This window comes from Lagenorhynchus albirostris, chromosome 14, assembly GCF_949774975.1.
Source record: "Lagenorhynchus albirostris chromosome 14, mLagAlb1.1, whole genome shotgun sequence".
In the NCBI taxonomy this organism is placed as follows: domain Eukaryota; kingdom Metazoa; phylum Chordata; class Mammalia; order Artiodactyla; family Delphinidae; genus Lagenorhynchus; species Lagenorhynchus albirostris.
Window position 1 is genome coordinate 62,780,014 of NC_083108.1, and position 24,958 is coordinate 62,804,971.

Here is a 24,958-nt window from a genome sequence, read left to right on the forward strand (position 1 = left end):
GAGACCCGTGATGCCGCTAACTAGGAGACATTGGATGTTGGAAGCTTTATTTTTAAACCTCACAGACAGAGGACGGAGAGCCGGACGTGGGGCCAGAGGAAGCCTGTGCATGTGAGCTTGGCAGTCCTGCTTGAGGGGCAAACCTTCGGGCTGGCCTGGGCTTCTGTCCATCCGTCTGTCTGGCAGCCATGCCCAACTGCCCTGAGGGAAGGCCAGCCACCCTGGGCTGCAGCCCCGCGGTGCCACCCACAGTGAAGGACAGGCCTGCCCAGAGTCTTTGACAAATGAGGGTTTACATTTCTGTAGGTCGTTTTGAGCTTAAATTGTAGTTTTCTAGACATTAAAAACATTCAGATTTTGTTAATTCCCTGGTGAGGTTATCAGGTAAATTAAACGACTTTTTAAACAACTCCCATTTCTGATCCCTCCTAATATCTGACAGATGCCATCAAGAATAAGCATTAAGGTATAAAAATACTGTATATGTACTGTGCAGAAGACATTACATAGTTTAACTTAAATGCATTTATAATCCTGGCATCACCTCCCACTCTTCGCAAGGAAAAAAAATATCTTAAATAAATAAAAGTCACAGGGTGATATTTACTGTTTAGGAATTTAAAAGGGTGGCGCATCCCAGCACTTGACCAGGTCTCGTGAGTGTCCGTCCTCGAAGCTGCTCACGGTCAGTTCATTTGGTTTCAAAAGGAGCTCGGATTTTGCAGAAGACTAACAAGAAAAGTGTTAAGAGTCTTTGTTGGTGTCAGCTACAAAAATACAAAAGTCATCATGGACCACTGGTAAAAACACTTCGATGCCACCACAGAGACAGCACAAAACCAAAGTGCTCAGAGCAGAGGAGCAGTAACTGTGCCCAGAACATACAAAACCTCTAAATATAAGTTGAGTGTATACAAAGGAATTTTAGGAGGTTCCTCAGCGTCAGGAAGCATCTTTTGGAGAAGCAGCTGGGCCACAGGCTGAAGCTTGGGGAGGAGGCCCGGCTGAGGAGCCGCTGGCTCAGGTGGGGTCTCAGGGATTTGTACTCACGTCTCAGGGAAGGTGCTGGCTGGGCCTTCACGGGGCACTGAGGACCAGGCCCAGGGCCCAGCTTGGGAGGCGGCAGAGTGCCTGCAGTGGAGGTCTGCGCTGTGCCAAGCACTTCCCTTGGCAACTTGAGATGCATTCAGGCCCGCTGGTCACCCTCGTGGACGACCCGGCAGGCAGCGCACTCCCCACGATCCAGGCTGCAGGTCCAGGCAGAGATGGTGTCAAAGGGAAGCCCAGGTGAGTGGCTGGGGGTCAGGGGAGGGCCACCCACCAACTGGCAGCCAGTCCCTCTCTGTCCCCAGCCAGCTCACGCTTGTGGCCATAGGACTAACCTCGTCTGAAGGAGTTTGGGAGCCGGCCTGTACCCTCCTCTCTTCCCCCTGCCCTCAGCCCTCTCTCTGACCCTCAGCACTGGGGTCCCGGGAGTCTCATGACCCGGTGACCACACTGATGGCCCCCAGACGCCCAGTGGCAGGCTGGGCCCACTGGCCAGAGCCAGGTAGAACACTGAAAACGAAAACTGTTGTGGGAATGCCTCTTGGCCTCCATTCTCTGCAAAGCGGCCAAAACCCGTGGGTGGTGCCCACTCCGTGCATAGGCACAGTAAGTCGGAACTTGAACCTGTGGCAGAAACGCAGGACTCGGGAGGCCGGCTGCTGGGCCTTGCCTGTGTCGGCCCACAGGACAGAACCAGGGAGGCACGGGGACCTGTTGAGCAAACCAAACATCTTCACTGCAAAGTTTAAACCTGTCTTCCAACTGTAACCTTTTCCAGAATTTTAAAACTATCTGGCAAATGTTAAATTTGGAAGCTTAGCCTGCTCTGGCCTCTTTCAAATATGCAAAAAATAATTCTTTTTTTTCAAGTACATCAGAGTAGAAAAGGAAACCTGATTTCCCTTGGTCCAGCGCGTTCCACTCTTAACTCCATGGACCAGCCGCCCAGTGCCTGACCTGGAGCCCCCATGGGCCTGGGCCTGGGCCTGCACACTGGCCCAAGACCGTCTCTGCTAACGACTCGTTCACTCGCCTGTGAGATAAGGAAGCTACTGGCTTAAATGAACATGTTACATTAGACGCATTTCTCTATAGCTTATCTAAAATGTTATTACTGGTGGCCTCTGTTTTTGAACAAGGCTAAAAACACCCTTGGTGCATAGATTCATAGATTTCTGAGAGATTCCTAAGTAAGCACTGCCCTCACAGCTCATCTGCAAGAAGAATAACCAACGTTGTTGTTGCGCGAATTGGGGAGAAGTTACCATACCTTCTCTCCAAACAAGAGGGGAACCTGGCTCTCCGAAGAGACCTCCCTGTGGGCTTTGGGGCTTCGGTCTGGTTTTCTATCAAACATGAAAGAGCACAGCCATACTATCTTAAAGGCATTGGTTAAAGAAAGTGTTAGCTGGATGGATAAGTCACCAGTTGGTTAGGTCTTTTCTCTACATCTTGAGAAATTAGAAAAAGGGCATTGAAACTTTTCAGAAATAACTGTGTTATTGAAGAAGACACAGATCAGAGGGACGCCTTACCCAGGGGATTGGCCTGGAGAGGCCGCCTGTGAGGCTCGAGTTCAAGAAACACTGCCATCAGATGTGCCTATGTTTCCATTACTTTTACCGTCTTTTTCACAAAATCGTATTCAAAAGAGAACAGGAAGTTTTCACTTTACTCCCAACCATTGTCTTTGATCATGTGAGCAAGCTCAATGATAAATTTTCCTTCCTTATATTTCTGACTGCTCTCAAAGGCGTGTTCCTTGAAAAGAGAGAGACAAGGTTTCAGGACAGAATCAGTTTTGTTTTTCAACTTCATTTTACACTTTGCAAAGAAAATAACTGCAGTATCACGTCTCCCCAGACGCCTCTTGCGCTGTGTGGTCCAGGGTGGGGGAGGGGTGGCTATCTGGGTGACCAGCCCTCAGGAGCAGGGCAGGTCTGGCCTGGACTCGCAGAATGATGGTGAAACTTGTCGGGAACTACTGATTCAAGTTTGTTACTGAGTACCGACCATGTGCAGGACAGTTTGGGAAGGGAAGCCAAGCAAAGGCCTCCTTCCCGGGACTCCAGATACAGGGGAGTGAAATCCTCAGGGTCACAGATGGTGGACAGGGGAAGGCCCTTCTCGGGGGCGAGGGATGCAGTGGCTCAGACACAGCCCCCACCCCGTGCTGGAGTCTGGGGGTGGGTGGTATGTGGGACAGGACCAGGGCCCAGGGCCCAGGCGGGTCCTGGGGGTGGGCCCCGAGGGGTCTGCTGTGAGCACAACTGCAGGGTCATGTCCAGTCCCCCACCTCCCACCTGGCTGGTGACCATCCCTCCCTCCCCCAGTCCATGGACTCTAAAAGGTGTGGTTTTTAAACATGTTCCTTGACTGGCAGCACCTATCCCGCTTCCTGGCATGTTTTGTTTCCACAGGGAATGTGTTCTTTATTACAGCGGACCCGCGGTCACTCACGTATTTCCACCCGAGTGTGGTCTTGCAGTTCTCACAGTAGATGTCCGCCACGGCATGCAGGCCGGTGAGAAGGACCCGCTCCTCCGCAGGGCCGCAGCCCACGTTCACCCTGTGGGGAGGAGGCGCTGGGACCCTCATGGGGCCCCAGGCCCACAGTTCCGCCCCCACCACCTGTTCCCAGGATACAGGGTGTCCTTCCTGACTCCCCCCACCTTTGAACAACTTCTTGCCTCCCCCGAGAATCCAGGATGGGACAGGCTGTGGGGAGGGGCCCACAGTCCTGCTGTCTCGGTGGAAATCAAGATCTACCCCAGTGGGAAACAAACCACACCCAGCCTGGGAAAAAAGCATCTGCTTTTCTGAGCCCTCGATGGCAGCGAGCACTGGCAGGCTCTCAGAAGCAGCACGCGGGGCCTGGTGGCAGACACGGCACTGGCGAGGCCAAGGCAGCGATACTCACACTGAATTGAAGAGGTAGGCTCGTCCCTGACTTCCCTGAAAGGACTGCAAAGAAGAAAGAGGGGTTAAAGGCTTTGTCGTGGTCAGATGGAAGTGACGCCATTCATCACCAGCTGGAACGCGAGGCCACGTCGGGGCGGCTCCACCCAGAGGGCCTCTGTGCTTGATTATTTTGAAGAACAGCTTACTACTGGCTTTGGGGTCCTTTGAAAGAAGCACCTCAAATTCCTTTTCGACACTAACAACCCACTCCCCCCACCGTGTGGCCAGAGCAGTGCCTGAGCTACACGGCCGATCTGGAGGCCCCGGAGCAGCTCTCCCTCCGAAGCTGGTGCTGAGGGGCTGCCCTTCCACTGAAACTTCTGAATGCACAGAGGGGCCACAGAAGCAGTGATGGCACAGACACCACCTTATCTGATGGCTTTCCCTTAAGATGATGGACCCAGGACTTCCCTGGTGGTCCAGTGGTTAGGACTCTGCACTTCCACTACACGGGGCACGGGTTCCATCCCTGGTCAGGGAGCTAAGATCCTGCAAGCCGCACGTGTGTCTCCCCCCGAAAAAAGGACCCTGTCACTTCCTTATCACAAGTACAGAGATGATGTTCTAACTGCCTGAAACAAGAGGCCTAAGCATGGATTCCAGAAACTTCTTGATGACTTTGTTTTCAAAGGAGCAGAAGGCTCCTGCCCAGGGAGGCAGACTTAGAGGACGGGTGGGGGTCGTGACCCACAAGCACGGGGAGGGAGGACAATCACTGTCTCCCGAGGGATTGTTTTAAATGTTCCCAAGTGGTTGGTTATAAACAGGACAAACTGCTAGTCAAGAGTTCAAGGCAATGAGGCAGGTCCTGCCCTCTTCACCCCCAGGGGGCTGCTCGTGGCCCCCACAGCGCCGTGGCCCTGGCAGAGCTTCCCTCCCAGGCTCTTTCCTGAAAGATCCAATTGCCCCCAAGGCAGCCTCTTCTCTTCTTAACTATTCTGAGTTTTAAAATTTTCTTAATTCCCTTATTATGAAACTATTTCCACAGATTTTCCAGGCTTCCTTTGTACTGTCCACGTCCCCTGGCTTTACATGAATTTAACTGCTCTTACAAGTCACTGACTCATCTTACTGTGGGATCTTCAGAGGCCCGTGGCCTGGCCCCCAAAACCCACCACTCGGCCAAGACCACGATGTAGCTGCCCTCACTCACACACACAATCTCCCTTAGTGCCATCCACAGGGCTCCAGACATTCTGGGCCCAGCAAACCCAGGAGGCCATGGGGTGGTTCAGTATTTGTCTACACTTAGGCTCAGTGATCATGGCTGAGGACAGCCTACCGAGTTCTTGACCAGACACTTGCCTTGGAGATCAGCTCATCGTGATTGGCCAGGTGGGCCCTGCAGTGGACACAACTGTACGTTCGGTGGCAGTTTGGCAGATACGCTTGGAAAGTTTTGGACCTTGTCATTTTCACCATCTCCGCTGGGCACTCCTGGCTCAGCTCAGGGCTGGCACGGGAGGAGCTGCAGCTCTGCTGGGCTCTCTGACAGAAGAAACACTGGAACATGCACGCAAGAGCCGTTGTTGTTCGGAGGGCGTGTGGCTCTGTCCACACAGCTGGGGTGAGAGAAAAACGCCACAACCTGTCAACAAGTCAACACAGAGCAGAGGGTCACAGAGAGAATGAAACACAAAAAGTGTGTTTAGGAAGCCTGTTGTGAAGAAGGGAAGTGCAGGCCTAGACGTTAAAGATCTAATACTTCAATAGTAATATGAGTACATAAAACACTAATAGCTAATCATGGCTTAGCCATTCTAAATTTAGTTGGAAGTGGCAGGTGAACTAGTTTTACACATAAATAATTTGAGAAAACTTTTGCCCAAATACATCTTATATTGTGTGGCTTCAGAAAATGTGAAACAGCAGCCAACATGACTCCCATCTGAGTGAGGCCAGCAGCACTGCATACATCTTGTCCCAAACAATGGAACTGGCGACTCAAAGCACCATGACATTTATGAATACGTGTGTGATGGATCCAGTATTAATCTCTGAGAAATTATGTGTCAGTCCAGAAGTAAACCCTCACATATAAAGTCAAGTGATTTTCAACAAGGGTGTCACAACCATTCAATGTGGAAAGAACAGTCTTTTCAACAAACGGTGTGGGAAAACAAGATATTGACATGTGAAAGAATGAAGTTGGACCCCTGCCTCACACCATATACAAAAATGCACTCAAAATGGATCAAGGAACTAAATGTAAAAACTGTAAGACCCTTAGAAGAAAATGTAGGGAATAATCTTCATGATGTTGGATTTGGCAGTGACTTCTTGGATCTGACAGCAAAAGCACAGATGTGTGTGGATTTACAGAAGGTAAAGTGAGAGGAAAATGGGGCAGAGGCACTATGTGAGGAGATGAGGAGGTGATTCCAGAACTGAAGAAAGACACCAATCCACAGACAAGTCCAACAATCCCAAGCAAGATAAATAAAAAAGCCACACCTGATCACCTAATAGTGAAACTGCAGAACACCAAAGAAAAAAGAAAAAAAGTCTTAGAAGCATCCAGAAAGGAAGGGAAAATTACTTTTCAACAGCAACTTCCCAAGTAAAACAGTGGAACCCAGAAGGCAGTAGGGGAAGGTACCTGTAAAGTCCTGAAAGATAATAACTGCTTTCCCAGAATTCTACATGCAGTGAAAATATCTTTCAAGAATTCAGGAAATGGGGGCTTCCCTGGTGGCGCAGTGGTTAAGAATCCGCCTGCCAATGCAGGGGACACGGGTTCAAGCCCTGGTCCGGGAAGATCCCACATGCCGCAGAGCAACTAGGCCTGTGCGCCACAACTACTGAGCCTGCGGTCTAGAGCCCGCGAGCCACAACTACTGAAGCCCATGCACCTAGAGTCCGTGCTCCACAACAAGAGAAGCCACCTCAGTGAGAAGCCCACACACTGGAATGAAGAGCAGCCCCTGCTTGACGCAACTAGAGAAAGCCTGCGCGCAGCAACGAAGACCCAACACAGCCATAAATAAATAAATAGATAGATAGATAGATAAATAAATAAAAAGAATTCAGGAAATGACATTTGCAGACAACTAAAAAGTTTGACTTCTGCAAAATATCTCTAAAGGAAATCCAAGGATATGATTCAGACAGAAAAACAAAACAAAAAACCCCCACTAAAGTCTAAACTTCAGACTCTAAAAGAAGGCAGAATGGTGAGTAAAGAAAATGGTCAATGTGCAGGTGGGCAGAGCAGCAGCGTCTCACAGAACTTTGAAGAGATCCGCTCATGATATGTGAGCAGGAGAAGCCAGGGTGAAGGCGCAGACCAATGACTCCCAGAGTCTGGGTACTGTCCAAAAAAGAAGACCCACGTATGGATTAAATGTAGATTCTGGTACATTAAGGATAAATGTTGTAATTTCTGATGAAACTTCTGCAAGAACAAAGAGCAGGTGTATAACTTCCAAACCTGTAAAGGGAGGTGAGGAAGGGAGGAAAAACACCATGGGAAGAACAGGAAGCACAACGACAGAAGGAAGATTTAAACCCAAATATTTCAATGCATATATTAAATATAAATGAACTAAATGTTAGAGTTGAAGGTTTCAACTAGACAGAAAACAAACTTTATCTAGATGCTACTTATGAGACACACACCTTAAACAAGGATGCAGAAAGGATAAAAATATATGGCTAGAACCTGGGTGGTGGCAACACAGACCTATGAATCATAATTATTTGCTAACAGTATATTTGTTTTATGGATATCTTGTATGTATGTGATTCACACAAAGAAGTTAAAATAGAAAAATGCAAATCAAAACCACAATGAGATATCACCTCACACCTGTCAGAATGGCTATCATCAAAAAGAACACAAATAACAAATGTTGGTGAGGATGTGGAGAAAAGGGAGCCCTCCTACACTGTTGGTGGGAATGTAAATTGGTGCAGCCACTATTGCGAACGGTATGAAGGTTTCTTAAAAACTAAAAACAGAGCTACCATATGATCCAACAATCCCACTCCTGGGCAAATATCCGAAGAAAATCATACTTTGAAGAGATACATGCACCCCAATGTTCATTGCAGCACTATTTACAATAGACAAGATACAGAAGCAACCTAAGTGTCCATCGACAGATAAATGGATAAAGAAGATGTGGTATATTTCTACAATGGAATATTACTCGGCCATAAAAAAGAATGAAATAATGCCACTTGCAGCAACATGGACTGACTTAGAGATGATCATACTAAGTGAAGTTAAGTCAGACAGAGAAAGATAACTATTATATGATACGACTTACAGGTACAATCTAAAAACTGATACAAATGAACTAATTTACAAAACAGAAGCAGACTCACAGACTTAGAAAACAAACTTATGGTTCCCAAAGGGGAAAGGTAGGGCAGGGGGTTGCGGGGGGGAGGGATAAATTAGGAGCTTGGGATTAATTTACACACATCTACTATATATAAATAGATAACCAACAAGAACCTGCTGTATAGCACAGAGAACTCTACTAAATATTCTGTAATCTTTCCCATATAGGGAAAAATATCTGAAAAAGAATGAGTATATGTATATATGTATAACTGAATCATTCTGCTGTATACTTGAAACTAACACAACATTGTAGATCAACTATATTTCAATAAAAATCAACAAAAAAAAGAAGTTAAAGTAGCAAAAGGATAGAAAAAGATATTTAAATAATAAAGTAAAGGGACTTCCCTGGTGGTACAGTGGGTAAGACTCCGCACTCCCAGTGCAGGGGGCCCGGGTTCGATTCCTGGTCAGGGAACTAGATCCTGCATGCCGCAACTAAGAAGCCCGCATGCCACAACAAAGACCCAGCGCAGCCAAACTAAAAACAAATATTGAAAAATAATAATAAAGTAAAAACTATATTAAATATATTCATATTTTGCTTATATAGTAACATTTTAAAATTTTTTTAAATTATTTTTGGCTGTATTGGGTCTCTGTTGCTGCGCGCAGGCTTTCTCTAGTTGCCACGAGCAGCGGCTACTCTTCGTTGTGGTGTGCGGGCTTCTCACTGCAGTGGCTTCTCTTGTTGCAGAGCACGGGCTCTAGGTGTACAGGCTTCAGTAGTTGTGGCACACAGGCTTCAGTAGTTGTGGCATATGGGCTTAATTGCTCTGGGGTATGTGGGATCTTCCTGGACCAGGGATCGAACCCATGTCCCCTGCATTGGCAGGTGGATTCTTAACCACTGTGCCACCAGGGAAGTCCCTACACAGTAATATTTAATCGAAAAACTTTATGAGATAAAACAGCAGGGAGATAAACAGCAAGCATAAATCTTGTTACCTAATAACACAGTCTCAAAATACGTAAGTCAAAAATTGAAAAAACCTTGAGATAAATTTATAATCAAAATAGGACTAGTAATTGTAGTATATAAATAGTTTACATAGTAATTTATATATTTATAGCATATTTAGTATATATAAATACATAGTATATATTTGTATAAAATATAGTATATATTTTACTGCATCTTTCACTAACTGGTAGAACAACACAAACGAGGGCAGATATACAGGATTTGCACATTGTGATGAAGAAACTGGAATTAAAATACATGTAGAAAACTGTATCTAAGAACCACAGACTCATTTACTGCACACATTTACAAAAGTTGACCACATAGCACATCTCAACAAATTCAATGACTGAAACCACAGTATATTCTCTGATGACCACAATACAATTAAATTAGAAATCAATAATAAAGTATAACTAGAAAAACCCTCGGGCTTCCCTGGTGGCACAGTGGTTGAGAGTCCGCCTGCCGATGCAGGGGACACGGGTTCGCGCCCCAGGAAGATCCCACATGTCGCGGAGCGGCTGGGCCCATGAGCCATGGCTGCTGAGCCTGCGCGTCCGGAGCCTGTGCTCCGCAACAGGAGAGGCTACAACAGTGAGAGGCCCGTGTACCGCAAAAAAAAAAAAAAAAAAAAAAAAAAAGAAAATCCTCATATGTTTATAATTTAGGAAATGTACTTCTATATACCCATGCATCTAAGAATAATGGAAATTAGAAAATATTTTGAACTAAACAATAACAAAATAGGTACTTACCAGAACTTAAAGGGGAATGTAGACTCTTATTAGAAAATAAGCAGGTGGAATTAATGAGCTAAACACCCGTCTTTAAGAAGTTTGAGAAGTAACAGGAAAACAACCCCCAAAAAATGTAAGGAGGGAAAGAAATAGGAAAAAAATATTGAAACAGAAAAGGAAAACTTGGATCCACTAGGGGGGATCGCCAAGGCAAATGTGCATTCTTGGAAAAGACTAATGACCTCTGACAGCAGAGCCAGCCATCAGAAATGCCTTCTGGGGGCAAGTCTCATGGGGAAAAGGTGCTGCGGTCACTTTAAGTCAATATATTGGAAAATGTAAACCACACAGATAAATTACTGGAAAACATTAAGTTAAAAATATGATTCAAGGGCTTCCCTGGTGGCGCAGTGGTTGAGAGTCTGCCTGCCGATGCAGGGGAAACGGGTTCGCGCCCCAGGAAGATCCCACATGTCGCGGAGCGGCTGGGCCCGTGAGCCATGGCTGCTGAGCCTGCGCTTCCGGAGGCTTTGCTCTGCGACGGGTGAGGCCACAACAGTGAGAGGCCCGCATACCGCAAAAAAATAAAAATAAAAATAAAAAATATATATGATTCAAGAAGAAATAGAAAACCTGAATAATCCTATAAACATCAAGGAAATCAAATCACTGGTAAAAAGTCTCCTCCCCCAATATGCACACATATCAATGCAAATCAAACACACCTACAGGCAAGGAGCTTCCCTGAAGAGTTCCACCATACTTCAAGGAAGAATTCATTCCAACCCAACACAAACTCTTTCAGGAAAGAGAAAGGGGAAGCACTCTCCAACCACCTGATGTAGCTTAAACTGACACCAAACCTGGGTCAGGGCAGTACAAGAATGGAATTCATAAACTGACACCAAACCTGGGTCAGGGTAGTACAAGAATGGAATTCAGGGGAGTTCCCTGGTGACCTAGTGGTTAGGATTCTGGGCTTTCACTGCTGTGGCCCCGGTTCAACCCCTGGTCAGGGAACAGATCCTGAAAGACCCGCGATGCAGGAAAAAAAAAAAAAAGGGAATTCACTGTAAGTTTCTTCAAAGAAACCAAGATGCAAACATCCTAATATGACCAAACAGGGTCCAGCAGTATTTTAAAGGATGGTACAATATAATTAAGGTGATTTTATCACAGGAATGCAAGATCATTTAATATCAGAAAAATTTACCACCAATTGTTCTGTTTATCTCAATAGATGCAAAAAAAAAAAGCATTCAACAAAAATTTAACATTCATTCACAATTTAAAAAACATTCCACACAAACTAAGATTGTAAGAGAACTTCCTTACCTTTTACGAGGCATCTACCAAACAAATAAAAAAATCCCAAAACCACTCACAGCAAACCTCATGCTTAATGGTAAAACTTAGAAAACATTATCTTTGACATCAAGAATAAACCAGGATGCTCTCTACACTGCCACTTCCATTCAACGGTACCAGAAGTCCCAGCCAGCTGGTAAATCAAGAAAAGGCTTATAAGGGAAAACATACTCTCATACAACAGGGTAACAATAAAGTATCTAAGAGCACATTCAAAGACCGGAAACACCTTTACAGAGGACATTAGAAAACTCTGAGGGGTATAATAAAAACCTAAAGCAATGGAGAGCTAAATCATGACCAGGACTGGAAGATACTGTAAATATATGAACCGTCCCCAAAGTAATTGTTAAATGCAATTTAAATCACAATCCAGGAGGGTGTATGTGTGTGTACAAATGAGCCAGGGAGTCAGCGAGACAGAGAGAGCTTTGAGTCTAGAACTTATCTTACAAGTGTCTGCAGGGGAGGGAAAGTTTTCCTTGACCCTCTGAGGGTCCCTGGCTGGGTCTGAAAATGAAACTGACAGTAACAGGAGCAGGAAGCTTTTATACCTTTTAGACAAGGAATCAATAAGTTTGTGAAGAACTGATGAGGCTGGAGGGGTTTGGGCTGGGGTGGTCCATGGTGAAGGAGTAACTAGGAAGACAAGACAAGGTTTGTTTATACAGATTTCTCGGCCCCAATTCCCTGCCTTCCCTCTTCCTGGTGCAGGGAGGGGGCCCTCTCAAAGGGGAGTTTCATGGCCGGGTTCAGGGAAGAAGGTCACTCTGACCACCCCGCTTCTGCTGTTTTCTCAAACTCCTTCAAGCTTAAGATACTCAGGAAGCCTAGGTGCCACACGTTGGGGTGGCGTGTCCTGAACTCCATCACGTCAGAGGCCAGAAGCAGCCAGAGGGAAGCTCGTGCTGCGCCGGAGCCGGCCTGGGAGCGGTCATTTCAGGGTCATTCAGACTCACCAAGGCTGGGGTATCCTGGCTCAGGACAGAAAAACCAGCCTTAGCAAGGACGGAAAGCGCTTGTTCTGACTGCAGTGCTGACTGAACACATGTTGTCTGTTTCAGTACCTTCACCTGAGTTTTTCTCTTTGTATTTAAAGGACCCTTAAATGAATAAACTCCTCTCTTATCCCTGGTGGTTCAGGCCTTCAGAGTCCTGGGCCCCGTTAGTGGCAGAAGCACGGCTCCCAGTGACCTGAACAGAGACTAAAGAAACGGCCTTCACTTAGCCCATCCTTTAGACAAATGACACCACTCTGACTCATAATTAGAAAGCAGGACACCCCTCGTTTCTAAATCAGAGTGGCCTCTGATGGGGCGACTCTTATTTAAAGGGGCAACTTAGGACGTCCCCGGCAGTCCAGAAGTTAGGACTCCGTCCCCCACTGCAGGCGGCCTGGGTTTAGTCCCTGGTTGGGGAACTAAGATCCCGCAAATAAAATAAAGTGGCAACTTGCCAAGTGTTTCTGTTTCTTTGAATTTCTCCATGCCGTGAATGCCCCCCACATGCCGGGGGCCTACCTGAACGCCCCTTCCCTCGGAGCAGCCCCACTCTCGGGCCCCTGTCACCTTTGTGGAGCCTGGTCCATCCTCAGCACCCACAGTCACCCTTCAAAGGCTGGGTGTGCCTCCCACCCTGGCGTCCCACCCTCTGTGTCCTGCCCTCCGCCCCTGTCACCGCCCTCCCAGGGGTCCTAGCGGAGCAGCGGCTCAACCTGGCTGGATCTCAGTCACAGAGAAGCATGTCGTGATTTAACTAGGCTTTCAGGCTGGATGTCCCCGAGGCAGGGAAATCCTGGCCAAGTTCTCCAGCCACCAGTACACAGATGGGCTCTTCCAACCACACCTGCTGACAAGTCAGGACCCACCTTTGTACCTGAGGTGCAATGCATCACGTGCCTCACTTCTACTGCAGCCGCTGTGTCCCCGGGGTTTGGGGAGCAGCCACCACCCCACAAAGATGTTAGTGTGGGGTAAGTTCTTAGGCCAAAAACAACATTCTGGATTCCAGAAGTTTCTCTCCTAAAATAAGCATGGATATTTATTTTAAGACAGCGTAAATCAGGCCCATGTCCATATGGTGCTGTTACCACGCTTCCAAAGACAAACCCTGAGAACCAGTACCCAAGCAAGCAGCTGACACTCCCGGGAGGGCGTGGGCTCCCGGCCCTTCTCGTCCCCATACGGGTTCACTTGTCCTCCCAGCCCTGCCTCGCCCATCTGGCTGCGGGGAGGGACGGAGGCACAGGCGGGCAGGGAAGCGGGTCTCCCTGAGGCTGGTGCACAAGCTCCAGCGCTGGCAACAGTGGGGAAGAACACAGCTCAGAAGGCCAAGGTGCTGCCCACGCGCCTGTCCCATCCAGCAAGGAGAGAGCAGCCCATCCAGCACCACCACGAGGTGCCCAAGAGCCTTGTGGCCCAGGCTGCTGCTGGTCTATGAGAATCCCATGAATTAACAGCAGCCCTAAGACACGAGTGGTCTGATTAGTCCCACCGTTCAGACAGGGAAACGGACACCCCGAGAGCTAGTAAGCAAGCTGTGCAGCTGGATTCAAAGCTGAGAATCTACACCCTGGACCCCTGTAAACACGTGTCTGTAGACACGTGAGCAGGTGTGAACATCACAAACGGATGCAAACCAAAGGCACACTGTACCTGTCTTACAACCTAGCAGGTTGGCAAAAATTTTAAAAAGTTGACAACCCCACTGGCGAAGGCACCTGGGACATCACTTCCATCTGGCAGCACCCACTGGCGCTCCCAGGCGCAGGCCCCAGGCCCAGGGTCCATCGCCGGCATTCCGCAAAGTAACCCGGAAAAGGCTGTTACAACATTGCCTGTAATAACGAGAGATTAGAAACCATCTCCCGTCTCACCAAGAGAGACTGGCCAAACGCACTGATGGACTTATCGGAACTGTTTCTAAGGTGGGGCCTCAGCCACTTCCTTCTCACCATCTACTTTTTTGTAACTTTTGATTTTGATACCAACTGTAGGTACTGATCACAAACACACACACACAGCACATGGGCCCACAGGCGTTGGGGGGGGGCATGGAAGGTGTCCATCAAAGAGCAACAGCACGTGTACAATTTGCTTCGGGCAGTACCAGCTTCCCTTCGCACACATGGACTTCCTACTTAAATTACAGGGTGAAAAGCTTTTTTCCACGTCCCTGGAACCGCAGCCTTCCTGGACTGCTGGACCCGCTGGGAGGGGCGAGAAGACTCCTTCAGTTTTCCCGGCCGCCTCCTGCGCCCTCAGATGAAGCCCCCTCTGCCCTCATGCCCCACCAGCTGCCCCCACGTCACCCCGTAACCAGCCTCCTCATTCCCCCAGCATGGCCTGCCTCCACCTCCTCCCACCAGACTGCTGAGGAGGGCGCTGGCACTGAGCCTTTCTTTTCTAAGAACCTGTGATACATTCTTTTTAATTTCTCCCACTAACTAAGTTTCCCAGCCGTGGCCCTGGGATGCCTCCTAGCAGAGGTTGCCTTTTTCCTCGCTAAGAAGGGAAGATGCAGGCATGACAGAGGGAGGGCTGCCCTGTCTTCAGCTGGAAGTGGGAGGAAAGAGCCTGGGAATCTTACGCCATTTTATTAAGCACATGCTAATTGAAACATAATTAAGCATCCCTGTGCTGGGGAAGGGAAGGGAAAAAACAGTGGCAGAGAGAAGCCAGAATGGGGCCGGTGCTGGGGGTTTGGGACCTGTGTGGCTGCGGGAGTCAGGCTGCTGAGGGGGCTCGACCCAACCAAGCCACACACGCAGAGACTGTGGGGCCTCAAGCTGAGCTGGTACCCAGTCTGTAAAATGGGGGTGAATCGTGAGTCCCACGGAGGACCCAAGAATCACACCAGGTGTCAGGTTGCTGTTGCAGTAGCCGAGGGTTGGCAAGCTGTCTCAACGCCTCACAAACCCCATGGGGAACCCTGGTCCTGGTTCTCAGGCTTCCCAGGTATGGACTACTACGTGGCTTGGCTCCATCACCGGCGACAGGCTTTCAGCAGTGCCGGTGCCACTATCACGGGAGTGATGTCGCCGGCAGCTGACTGGACCTCATTCTCTCGACTTCTTTCCTGAATTCAACTCACACTGCCCTCCCCGGAACCCTCAGCCTCCAGTGACCTGGTGGTTCAGAACTTTCTCCATCCTCCCCTCACTCAACTCTCTGCTCACAATTCCCACTCCCTGCAGGTTTTGCTGATTAGCAGATCTAACTACTTTCTAAGAAGTTAAAAGCAAGTGACTTGCAAATAAAGTGTCAGAGATGAGAAGGTTTTAAGCAGGGAACTTCTACTGCTTCTTCATATTTGAAACTATGTTCCACTCATCAGCCTACCAGGGAGAAAAAGACACTGCATGGAAAGTCCTTGCCCTCTGTACCGGCCACCCCCGCCCCTTGAGAGGATCCTGGCGGAACCTGGTGAAGGCAGGTAGGGGTCAAAGGCTCTCAACATAAAGAGCTTTATAAATTTTAGTGCTTCAAAAATGGAAAAAGTAATGTCTGGAGTTTAGTCAAAGGCATATACCTCTAACAGTTTTTAATTTTGGCAAACATACCATGGCAACATGGGGTGGTAACACCGGGGACACGGAGTGCGGGGCATGTTGGGACTGTCTGTACTATCTTTGCAACTTTTGTGTAAATCTAAGTTTCCAAAATAAAGAAGTTGATTTAAAATCAGAAAGACGGGGACTTCCCTGAGACTGCAGTGGTTAAGAATCCGCCTGCCAATGCAGGGGACACGGGTTTGAGCCCTGGTCCGGGAAGATCCCACATGCCATGGAGCAACTAAGCCCGTGCGCCACAACTACTGAGCCTGCGCTCTAGAGCCCAAGAGCCACAACTACTGAGCCCGTGTGCCACAACTACTGAAGCCTGAACACCTAGACCGGGCTCCGCAACAAGCCACTGCGAGAAGCCCGTGCACCACAACAAAGAGTAGCCCCCACTCGCCACAGCTAGAGAAAGCCCGCGCGCAGCAACAAAGACCCAATGCAGCCTAAAATAAATAAAATTTTAAAAAAATAAAATCAGAAAAACGATTAATCAGATTGGTGATTAAGATCATTCAGTTACTTTTTTAAAGTGCCCACTACAGGCCAAGACTTGTGCTACAGCTGTGCTAAGATGGGGTCCCCCTGGTCCTGGCTGAGGGGCTCCCACACGCAGAAGACACTCTAGCCCCTGAGATGCAAGGGGAGGCAGCGGGAGGGGCTCCCAGAGCCTGAGTTAGCTCCCCTCAGACCAGGTCCCACGGCGAGGGTCGGGGGGACCCGGGCAGGATCGCAACACTCAACACCGGGATTAAGCACAGCTGTCGCGGAGGAGCAGGGGCTCAACCAACGTGTGTTCCATCTCTTGGAGCAGAGCGGAGGCCGCAGCAGGCACAGGTGCAGGGAGAGCAGCAGCTTGCTCAGGCACGCACCTGAAGGCCATCCCCGGAGGAAGGAGGCCTGGGTAGGAGTTCAAGAGATTGAGGGTTATGGGTGGAAAGAATAACATTCTTAGCAAGGAAACAACAGGTTGAGGTATGTATATTTCATACAGAAGAAAAATGCAACTGCACAGAAGCAGCTTGGGGTGGGGACGCCAACGTCGTCCACACCGTGGTCCATCTAAGACGGAACTGCAGCCCTTACCCACGCAGAACTTGACACGTAACCTGGACTCCCGGCGATGCCCGTTGGAGACCGCCCCCGCCCGGGAGAGGAGTCAGGCTCCTGCAGGCTCTGCGCCCGTGAAACTCAGTCGGTGCCACAAGTGGGGAACGAATGCGGAGCGAGGCATTTCGGCCTCGCCCTTCACGTGGGCAACTTGAAACGCCCCCCTTCCGTGAACACGCTGGGAGGCCCCTTTTGTCCTCATTTCCCTCCCCAGGCGCGACCTTTCTTTTAGGGGAAAAGCCTGTTACCGTCAGGCGGGCGGCTCCTCCCGAGCCTTCTCCAGGGCGGGGTGAGGAGGCGCGGGAGGAGGGAGAACCGGGGAAACGGTCCTGACCCGGAGTCGCGGTCCGCGCCGAACGCAGGTGGTCTCGCCGCAGCGCGCCCCCCGCCCCACGGCCGACACCGCCCGGTGCGCCCGCCGGGCCCGCCCTACTCACCGCCGCCCGCCGGTCCGCGCCCCAGCCCGCAGCGCCCATCGGCCCGGCCTCGCTCAGCGCGGGCGCGGCTCTCCGGCGGCCCCGGCGCGGCCCGGGACGCGCTGCGGCCGTTGCCTCTCCAGCTGCGCGCGAGACATGTCCGCCGCCGCCGCCGCCGCCGCCCCCGGGCCGCCTGCCCTTTGTTTTGAAGCCGCTGCCCCGCCGCGCCGCCGTTAACGGCCTGGGAGCGCGGCGCAGACCAATCAGCGCGCGCCCCTACCCCCGGACACGCCGCGCGCCCCGCCCCTCGCCCCGCCCCGACGGCGCGCCCCCGTCCCGCGCGCCCCCGCCCACAGCTCGGCCGGCTCGCCCTCGGCTGGGCAGGGCAGGGCGCACGTGCCGCGGTGGGGGGGAGCGTCGCGCTCCCATTGGCCGGCCCGCCGAGCGCGGCCTCGGAGCCCGCCAGTGAGAGTCGAGGGCAGCGGGGGCGGGGCCGCGAGGGGCGGGTGTGGGGCGGGGCTAGGGCGGGGCGGGCTCAAAAAGAGGAGCGCGGCGCGCAGGCGCGGGTTGTCCAGGGCTGAGATCTCGGCCAGTGGTTTATGTGGCGGTCGGAATCACGAGTCCGGGAAGCTGGCGGTCGCCTGCTCTTCCCGGCACACGTGGGTCGGCCGAGGCCACGCCGGCTCACAGCCCCGGGGGCTGGGGGAGGGGGCGCGGGCCGGGCTTCCTGGCCGGACCCCTCGACGACCCCGTCCCGAGGGCGGGTCCTCCGCGTCGCCACCCCGCCCCCATCCCGGCCGCTCCAAGCTGCTGGACCTGAGCGCCTTGGATGCACACGTGGCCCGTGGGGAAGCCCCGGACAGCCCGCCCCGCCCCGCGTCCGCACTCCGCCCCGCAGGCCTCCCCTGTGTTCATTGTGTGGGTCCCCCGGCCTTTCTCCGTAGATTGGTGTTTAAATCCCAGCATCAGCATCAGCCCACCCCGTTTGGGTCACAGCGTAGATACCCTTTCTATACATGGTAGCGCCCTTGATCTTGTTTCCTTCCCGCGATGCAATGTATCCGCACAGCTTTCGGTGCCTCTGGGTGAGTCCCATCTGCTGTTGGAGCGCGGCCGTTCTCCCGGCCACGTCCCCAACTCCCGGCTTCCACAGAGCCCGCTGCTAAGTGACTTGAAGACGGTTCTTGCACCTTTTCATGAACTATTGAGCCTTTCAGGTCTCCTTCCATCTCCAACTGCGTTTCTTTTTTCTTGTGAATTTTCAAGATTCCTTTGATTGTCTAAAATATTAAGCTTTGGTTGTTTTTGCTATTGCAAATATTTTTTCTCAGCCAGTCCTCTGCTGAAAAAAAAATCCTAATTTTGATGTGAGCCAAAGTTTTATAATTTTGTATCCTGCTTTTTTTCTGTTATTGCAGGTTTTTTTTTTTATTGCAGGTTTTTTAACATTTTTCCTGGCTGCTCAATATTAACCTAAATATCTAGCTATGAGTGGTAGTTGGGCACTTCGATTAGTTTTGCACTATTTCTTCAAACCCCTTCATTCTTTGAAAAATTTAGCACGAGATTCGCTGTAGTTCTTTGCATTTCCTGGCTTCCTTCTTGGAGACACAGCTTTCCCTTAGAATGGAAGTGAGTGCAGCCACAGTGCCCTGGCCTGTCAGCTCACTGGCCCTCTCCTGCAAGGATCTTGCCCTTTGTGCGACCCCAGACACGAACCCCCTCGCTGGCCACTGACCAGTGCCTTTCAAATGTTTTTAACTATGACCACAGTAAAATTTACATGTTATGGGTACAAAATTTCTGTTTCGGATGATGAAAAATCGGGGGGATGGTTGCACTTAAGAATGTGCATGCACTTAACACCACTGCATTACAAACTTAAGAATGGTTAAAATGGCAAATGTTACGTTATTGTGCTTTACTATAGTAAAAAATAGTACAAAACACATTCTACATTATGATCCAGCACCCACATGTATAGGACAAGTTTCATGATCTAATCTGCATCCTTGTGCAAGGCCCTAATATTTTCTATACTCTCCTGTTTTATTTTACTTAACCACAGCCTGCATATGACTCCCTACACAATTTCACAAGCCCTCCATCCGCCACAGCCAGCAGGCTGCCACCCACTGCCTGGTCACCACCCTCCATACCCTCAGTTACGGGCAGCCCGCTCTGGGACACCACTCTGCTCCCTGGCCCCCTCCTGCTGGCGTCCCCACCACAGCCGCCGTCACCACACTCAGGGCCACACTCACTGTCCCCCCCCACCTACCCACCCTCATGTCTCACCTCCTGCCTCAGCCCCCTTCTCACACCACAAACTTTCTGGGAAGACCCTGTCCCGGGTGGATGGGACTCTGTGTGGCTCGGGGAGACTGGGTTCCGGGGCAGTGCCCTCCTCCTGGCTACCCTACCTGCCACACCTCTTGTGTCCGTCTAAGCCCCCTTCCTGGATGGCACTCCTCCCTCCTTCTGCTCCTCCCCCTCTGCTGTGTCCTGCTCCCAGCCGTCTCCCTGCCCACCTGCCACCACCAGTCCATGTGGTCCACCAGTGCACACACCCTTTCTACTGTATCCTCGGTCCCCTCTTCCCTGGGTGGTCCCAGCAGATTATGGGACCTGCTGTCATCTCCACACCCCTCTCCGCTGTCACCATGCTTCCCCGCAACCCTGCAGAGCCAGCCCGGCTCCTCCCACTCTGAGATTCCCATCCCACCCTCCCCACCAAACCTCGGGTCTGATCCTAGCCACATCTGACAGGACAGTCCGAGCAGCATTTCACTCAGCTGGTCACCTTCTTTAACCGCTTTCTCACTCTGGTCCCGGGCTCTGCTCTCTCCTCCTCTCTGGCCCCGCGTCACCGGCTCTCCCACCCTCCTGAGGATGGGGCCCCAACAGCTCCCAGCACAGACAACTCCCTTGAGCCCCGCACTCCAGGCTCACGTCCAGCTGCCGACTGCATCCCCCTCAGAGGTCCATGAGACCTCAAGCTCTGCACACCCTCCATCAAGCTGCCTTCTTCCTCACCTCGGCAGAAGGTGCTGCCCCCTCCCAGCACCGGCCAGAACCCCCAGCCCCTTACCTCCTCTCTCCCCATCACACCCCACAGCCGCCCCCACGCCCAGGGCCACACCACACTCCTCTCGTCTAGATCCTTGCCCCAGCCCACGTGGCCCTGAGCTGCAGGCTTTGCCTCCTTAACTGTGTTCTCTGTGGACAGATGCTTTTAAAACAACAACCAGATCCGCCACCTCTGAAAGCTCCCAGGAGCTTTCTGCTTTGCACAGACTAAAAGCCAGAGTCCCTCCAATGCCCCACGTGGCATGGCTGGTCCCCAGCTCCCCAACTTCCCGCTTCTGTCCCCTCAAGCTTTGAGGCAGCTGGACGTTGGGAGAGGACTTCCGACACCAACTGCAGGCTTGGGGTCTCCAAGATGACCCTCAGGTTTGACCGTCTCAGAGAAGGACTCGTGGAAAGTGTTACACACTCATGGTTTCAGTTTACAGCAGAGAAAGGATCCAGATTAAACTCGGCCTTCACAGGGTCAGGGCAGAGTTCTTCCTGGGGCTCCATCACACAGGCATGACTTACTGATCTCAGGCTCCAGTCCCCCAGGCAAATGGACGCTCTTGTGAGGGCTGAGAGACCACCTCCCAGAAGCAAGGGGCGATGGTAAGTTCTTTCCCAGGAAGCCCCCCCTTGCTCACCACCTCCAGACACAGCGCCTCCTGCCATTCCGCTCCGTCTCATCTCTGGGACTCCGCACCTGCCATCCCCTCTCCCGAAGGCCCCTCATTCCCGGGATTCTTCTCAAATGTGTCCCCATGCCCTCCAAGCTCGGGGGACAACCATGTCCACCACTCACCCCCTCACATCCCCTGGACTTGTTTTCCCTCCTTAACACCCCCCAGCAAGCGTCTTCTTGGTTTGGTTTCTTGCCCCCTCCCCTCACCTGGACACCAGCCACGGAGGGCAGGGGCTTGGTTCCTTCTCAGCTGTGTCCCAGAGGCAGGGGTGCAGGCAGCCTCCGCGAGGACCCAGTCAGGTGGGTGTCAACGGGCTGAACTGTGTCCCCCCAGATGTGACTATACTTGGAGATGGGGGTCTTTAAAGGTGATTAGATTAAAATGAGGCCATTACGATGGGCCCTAATCTAGTCTGACTGATGTCCTTATAAGATAAGAAGATGGAGACACAGAGGGTGATCATACAGGGACACAGGGAGAAGATGACTGTCTACAAGCCAAGGAGAGAGGCCTCAGGAGAAACCAAACTGGCGGACACCCTGATCTGAGACTCCCAGCCTCCAGACCGTGAGATATAAATCCTGCTGTTTAAGCTGCCCAGTCTGTGGTGCTTTGTTATCGCGGCCCCAGCAAGCAAATACACTGGGTTTTAGGGGTAGACAAAGACCAAAAGCAATTCTCCAACAGGGTCCCCCCACCTGCCTTCCATCCCTGTCTGCCTAAGATCCCTGGGTAGCCTGGCCAAGCAGCCTGCGTAGGGAATTCAAGGCAGGCTGGTGTGTGGCTGTGGGGCCTGGAGCCCTCAGCCAAGAGAGGGGACGAAGGTTCGCTGTAGCCCCTTGAGGTCTAAAATCTATGCGTCGCTGCTGGTTTCCTGTGTGATGTTCCAGCCCATCAGGAAGTAGCTGCTGTCGGCATAGCAACCACAAGCCATCTTACGTTCCTTCCAAATTAAAAAAATTTCCCAGCTTCAGGACTGATGAAAGAAAGATGTAAAAGCAGAGATGAAATTAAATTACCGATGGAAGCTGTTGCCATGGCATCCTGCTGTCCTTGGAGCCTGTCAGCTGCTGCTGTGATTTCTCCATTCTTGGTCCAAATGAAGGGGTCCGAGAGAAGTTAAAACCAGCCTCTCGCAGTGAGGGAGAAAAATCAAGGCTGCGTTTTAACGAGAAATTGTAACTAACGATGGAAATATATATTTTGAGAATAACTGTATAATCAATGGACAGAGACTTTCAAAATTTAAACAAATCACCTGGGAATTTGTTAAAACGTTTGCCGAAATGCAGTATGTCTGAGGTGGGGCCTGAGATTCTGCATTTTAATGTTTAATTGTGGGAAAATAAACATACCGTCAAGTTTGCCACCTTATAGCAGAGATTCTGCTTTTGAATGGGCTCCAGGTGACAGTGATGCTGCTGGTCCACAGCCCATTATTTTGAGCATCAGGCTTCAGTAGAGACTTTCTCTGTACCAGAGTCTGAGAGAGGCGACGGCCATACCCGAACGAGCAAACCACGCAGCATGCTTTCCAGGAACTTCCTGGCAAGTGGATGAGAAAAGAGGCAAAGTCACTCCAGAGGAGTGGACAGAAAGCTACCTGATTCCCCAGTGAGGCTTGGCTTTGCATGTCGGGGAAGGGGAGGTGAGTGAGGACACGCGGACTGTCACCACTGTGTCCACTCGCTAAGTCCCCTAGATCATTTCCTAATGCTGGGCATGCAGGCTACTGACCTTCTTTCTGCTCTTACAAATAATGCTGGACAAACACCTCTGTACACGTGGCCGTTCTCCCTAGAATTACTGTCTGGGAAAAAAATTCCAGTAAAGGAATTACTGAGTCAAAACACATCTTCTGATTTGTTCCTGTCACTCTGCCGGACATATTCATTTACAGCACTGTTAGCAATGCCTTACAACCTCACAATGTTCGGCTTTTATAATTTCACCTTTGCTTAAAAAAACAAAAAAACAAACCACCAACAACAAAACCCCCAGAAAGTAGGGTGTGCACAAAATGGCACTGTGTCTTTATTTTCATTTGCATTTCCCTATTTACTAATGACACTGGGTACTTTTCCTCTTGTAAGCAGACAATGTTCTTTGATCGCCTATCAGCTGGGAATGAGGCAAGGTGTTTGTATTTTTGAGCTTCTTTTATGTTTTGGAAAATAGACTTTTCTTGTTGGGTCCCTATGGCAGATGTGCCCCTGGCTCCCGTGGTGTCTCCTGCACTGTTGTCCTTATGGGTCTGTGTTGAAATCAGATGTGGACATGTTTTTCTCCAATCCTCCAGTTTGTCCAAGACACTGGACTTAACAGTTTTCTACAGCTACATCTGCTGCGCCAACTCCTTGCCCTTCTAGATGCCTTTGTTAGGAAGGGCAGCAAGTGCAAAACTAACTTCCAGTTTTAGCTTCAACATGTAAAGAGCTTGGAAGTCATCACCTGCCCTCACAACAAGAAAAAAGCTGAATAAACTGTGACTTCTAGATCCATCAGATGGTTGTCACAGGACAACCCCAACCCCACAAACTGGAAGAGAGAATCACAGCTTACCAGCAACAAAAGCCACAGGGCCAGGAACTGGCAGGAACACTCAAATGACCCCATAAATGGTAACATCAAAGATGTTACCATCGAAGAAATGCTGGAGGCTGAGTGGACTGGCTTGAAAGTTAAAAAGTCACAAGGACCCAGTCTAAGAGGGCCCCACACTTTCACAAGTTTTACCTCCAAGGAACCCCACGAGGTTCTCACAGTGAAGACTGAAGCAAAATCCCCTGTGCATGACTAGGGACGGGGGAAGTTACCATCGGGAAACATGCCCAGATTGTTCTCCACAAGGAAGGTCAGCTAGCAAGGAAGGGAGAGGACTTTCTCAGAGCTTCATCCAACACAGGGGAAGGGTAGACCTAAATCACCTCCCTAGCCTTTCTGTCTTACTTAAGGGGGCCAAAAAGCCCCGAGAAGCACTTGTGAGGGTCACAGGCCCACTAGGAGACTGAGACCTAATCATACGATCAGAAAATGCTTCCTCTCCGTCCGTTTCTTCTGACTGATCAACAGGACTCCTGTATACTGCAGAGAATTACCGCTGAAAGAACTGCAAGGCTCAGATTCCACCTAAGAAGGAGGAGTCTCTAGGGAAACCCAGGGACAACAGGGGAAACAAAGCAGGGATACTGGAGCACATTTCAGCCTCTGACACCTACAGCTGAACAAACAGTAAGCAGAGCCTTACTTCTAGCCAGAAAAACAAAAACCTCACACTAAAGGCCGGTCTACCCCATTTCTATTACCCAATAGATTGTGTCTGATTTTCAACAGAAAGTTACCCATGTGCTGAGAGAAAAGGAAAAACACAGTCTGAAGAGCAAAGGAAGCATCAGAACCAGACCTAGACATGAGATTTTGGAATTACTGGACTGGGAATTTAAAACACTTACAATTAATATGCTAAGGGATCTAATGGAAAACATGGAAAACATGCAGAAACAGATGAGTAATGGAAGCAGAGAGATGGAAATGCTAAGAAAGAATCAAAAGAAAATTCTAGGGAAAAAAACCTAACAGAAATGGAGAACGCCTTTCATGGGCTCATATGTAGATTGGATGCCACTGAGGAAAGCGTCAGTGAGCTTGAAGATACGCCACTAGAAACTTCTCAAACTAAAACACAGAG

At 50.3% G+C, this 24,958-nt stretch overlaps 1 protein-coding gene across 12 annotated transcripts in view; it reads right to left on the reverse strand.

Annotated features, from left to right (window-relative positions):
• Nucleotides 1-30: 30 nt before the first annotated feature.
• YPEL1 (yippee like 1) overlaps nt 31-24,958 on the reverse strand; it is a 30,392-nt gene continuing 5,464 nt past the window's right edge. Inside the window, exons 2-11 of one of the 12 annotated variants that reach the window (XR_009544385.1) lie at nt 22,626-22,815; nt 22,290-22,452; nt 11,986-12,070; nt 5,314-5,596; nt 3,968-4,011; nt 3,508-3,616; nt 2,583-2,808; nt 1,672-1,758; nt 608-1,247; nt 31-333 (exon numbers count right to left, since the gene is read on the reverse strand). Coding sequence is in view for 1 of the 12 variants with exons in the window: in XM_060170787.1 (XP_060026770.1) it covers nt 2,719-2,808; nt 3,508-3,616; nt 3,968-4,011; nt 5,314-5,596; nt 11,986-12,070; nt 22,290-22,308 (630 nt within the window). In the remaining 11 variants the exon portion in view is untranslated. Of the gene's footprint in view, nt 2,809-3,507; nt 3,617-3,967; nt 4,012-5,313; nt 5,597-11,985; nt 12,071-17,536; nt 17,613-22,289; nt 22,453-22,625; nt 22,816-24,958 lie in introns of those variants that run through there. The other 11 variants (XR_009544386.1, XR_009544384.1, XR_009544382.1 and 8 more) reach the window with 11 other exon arrangements.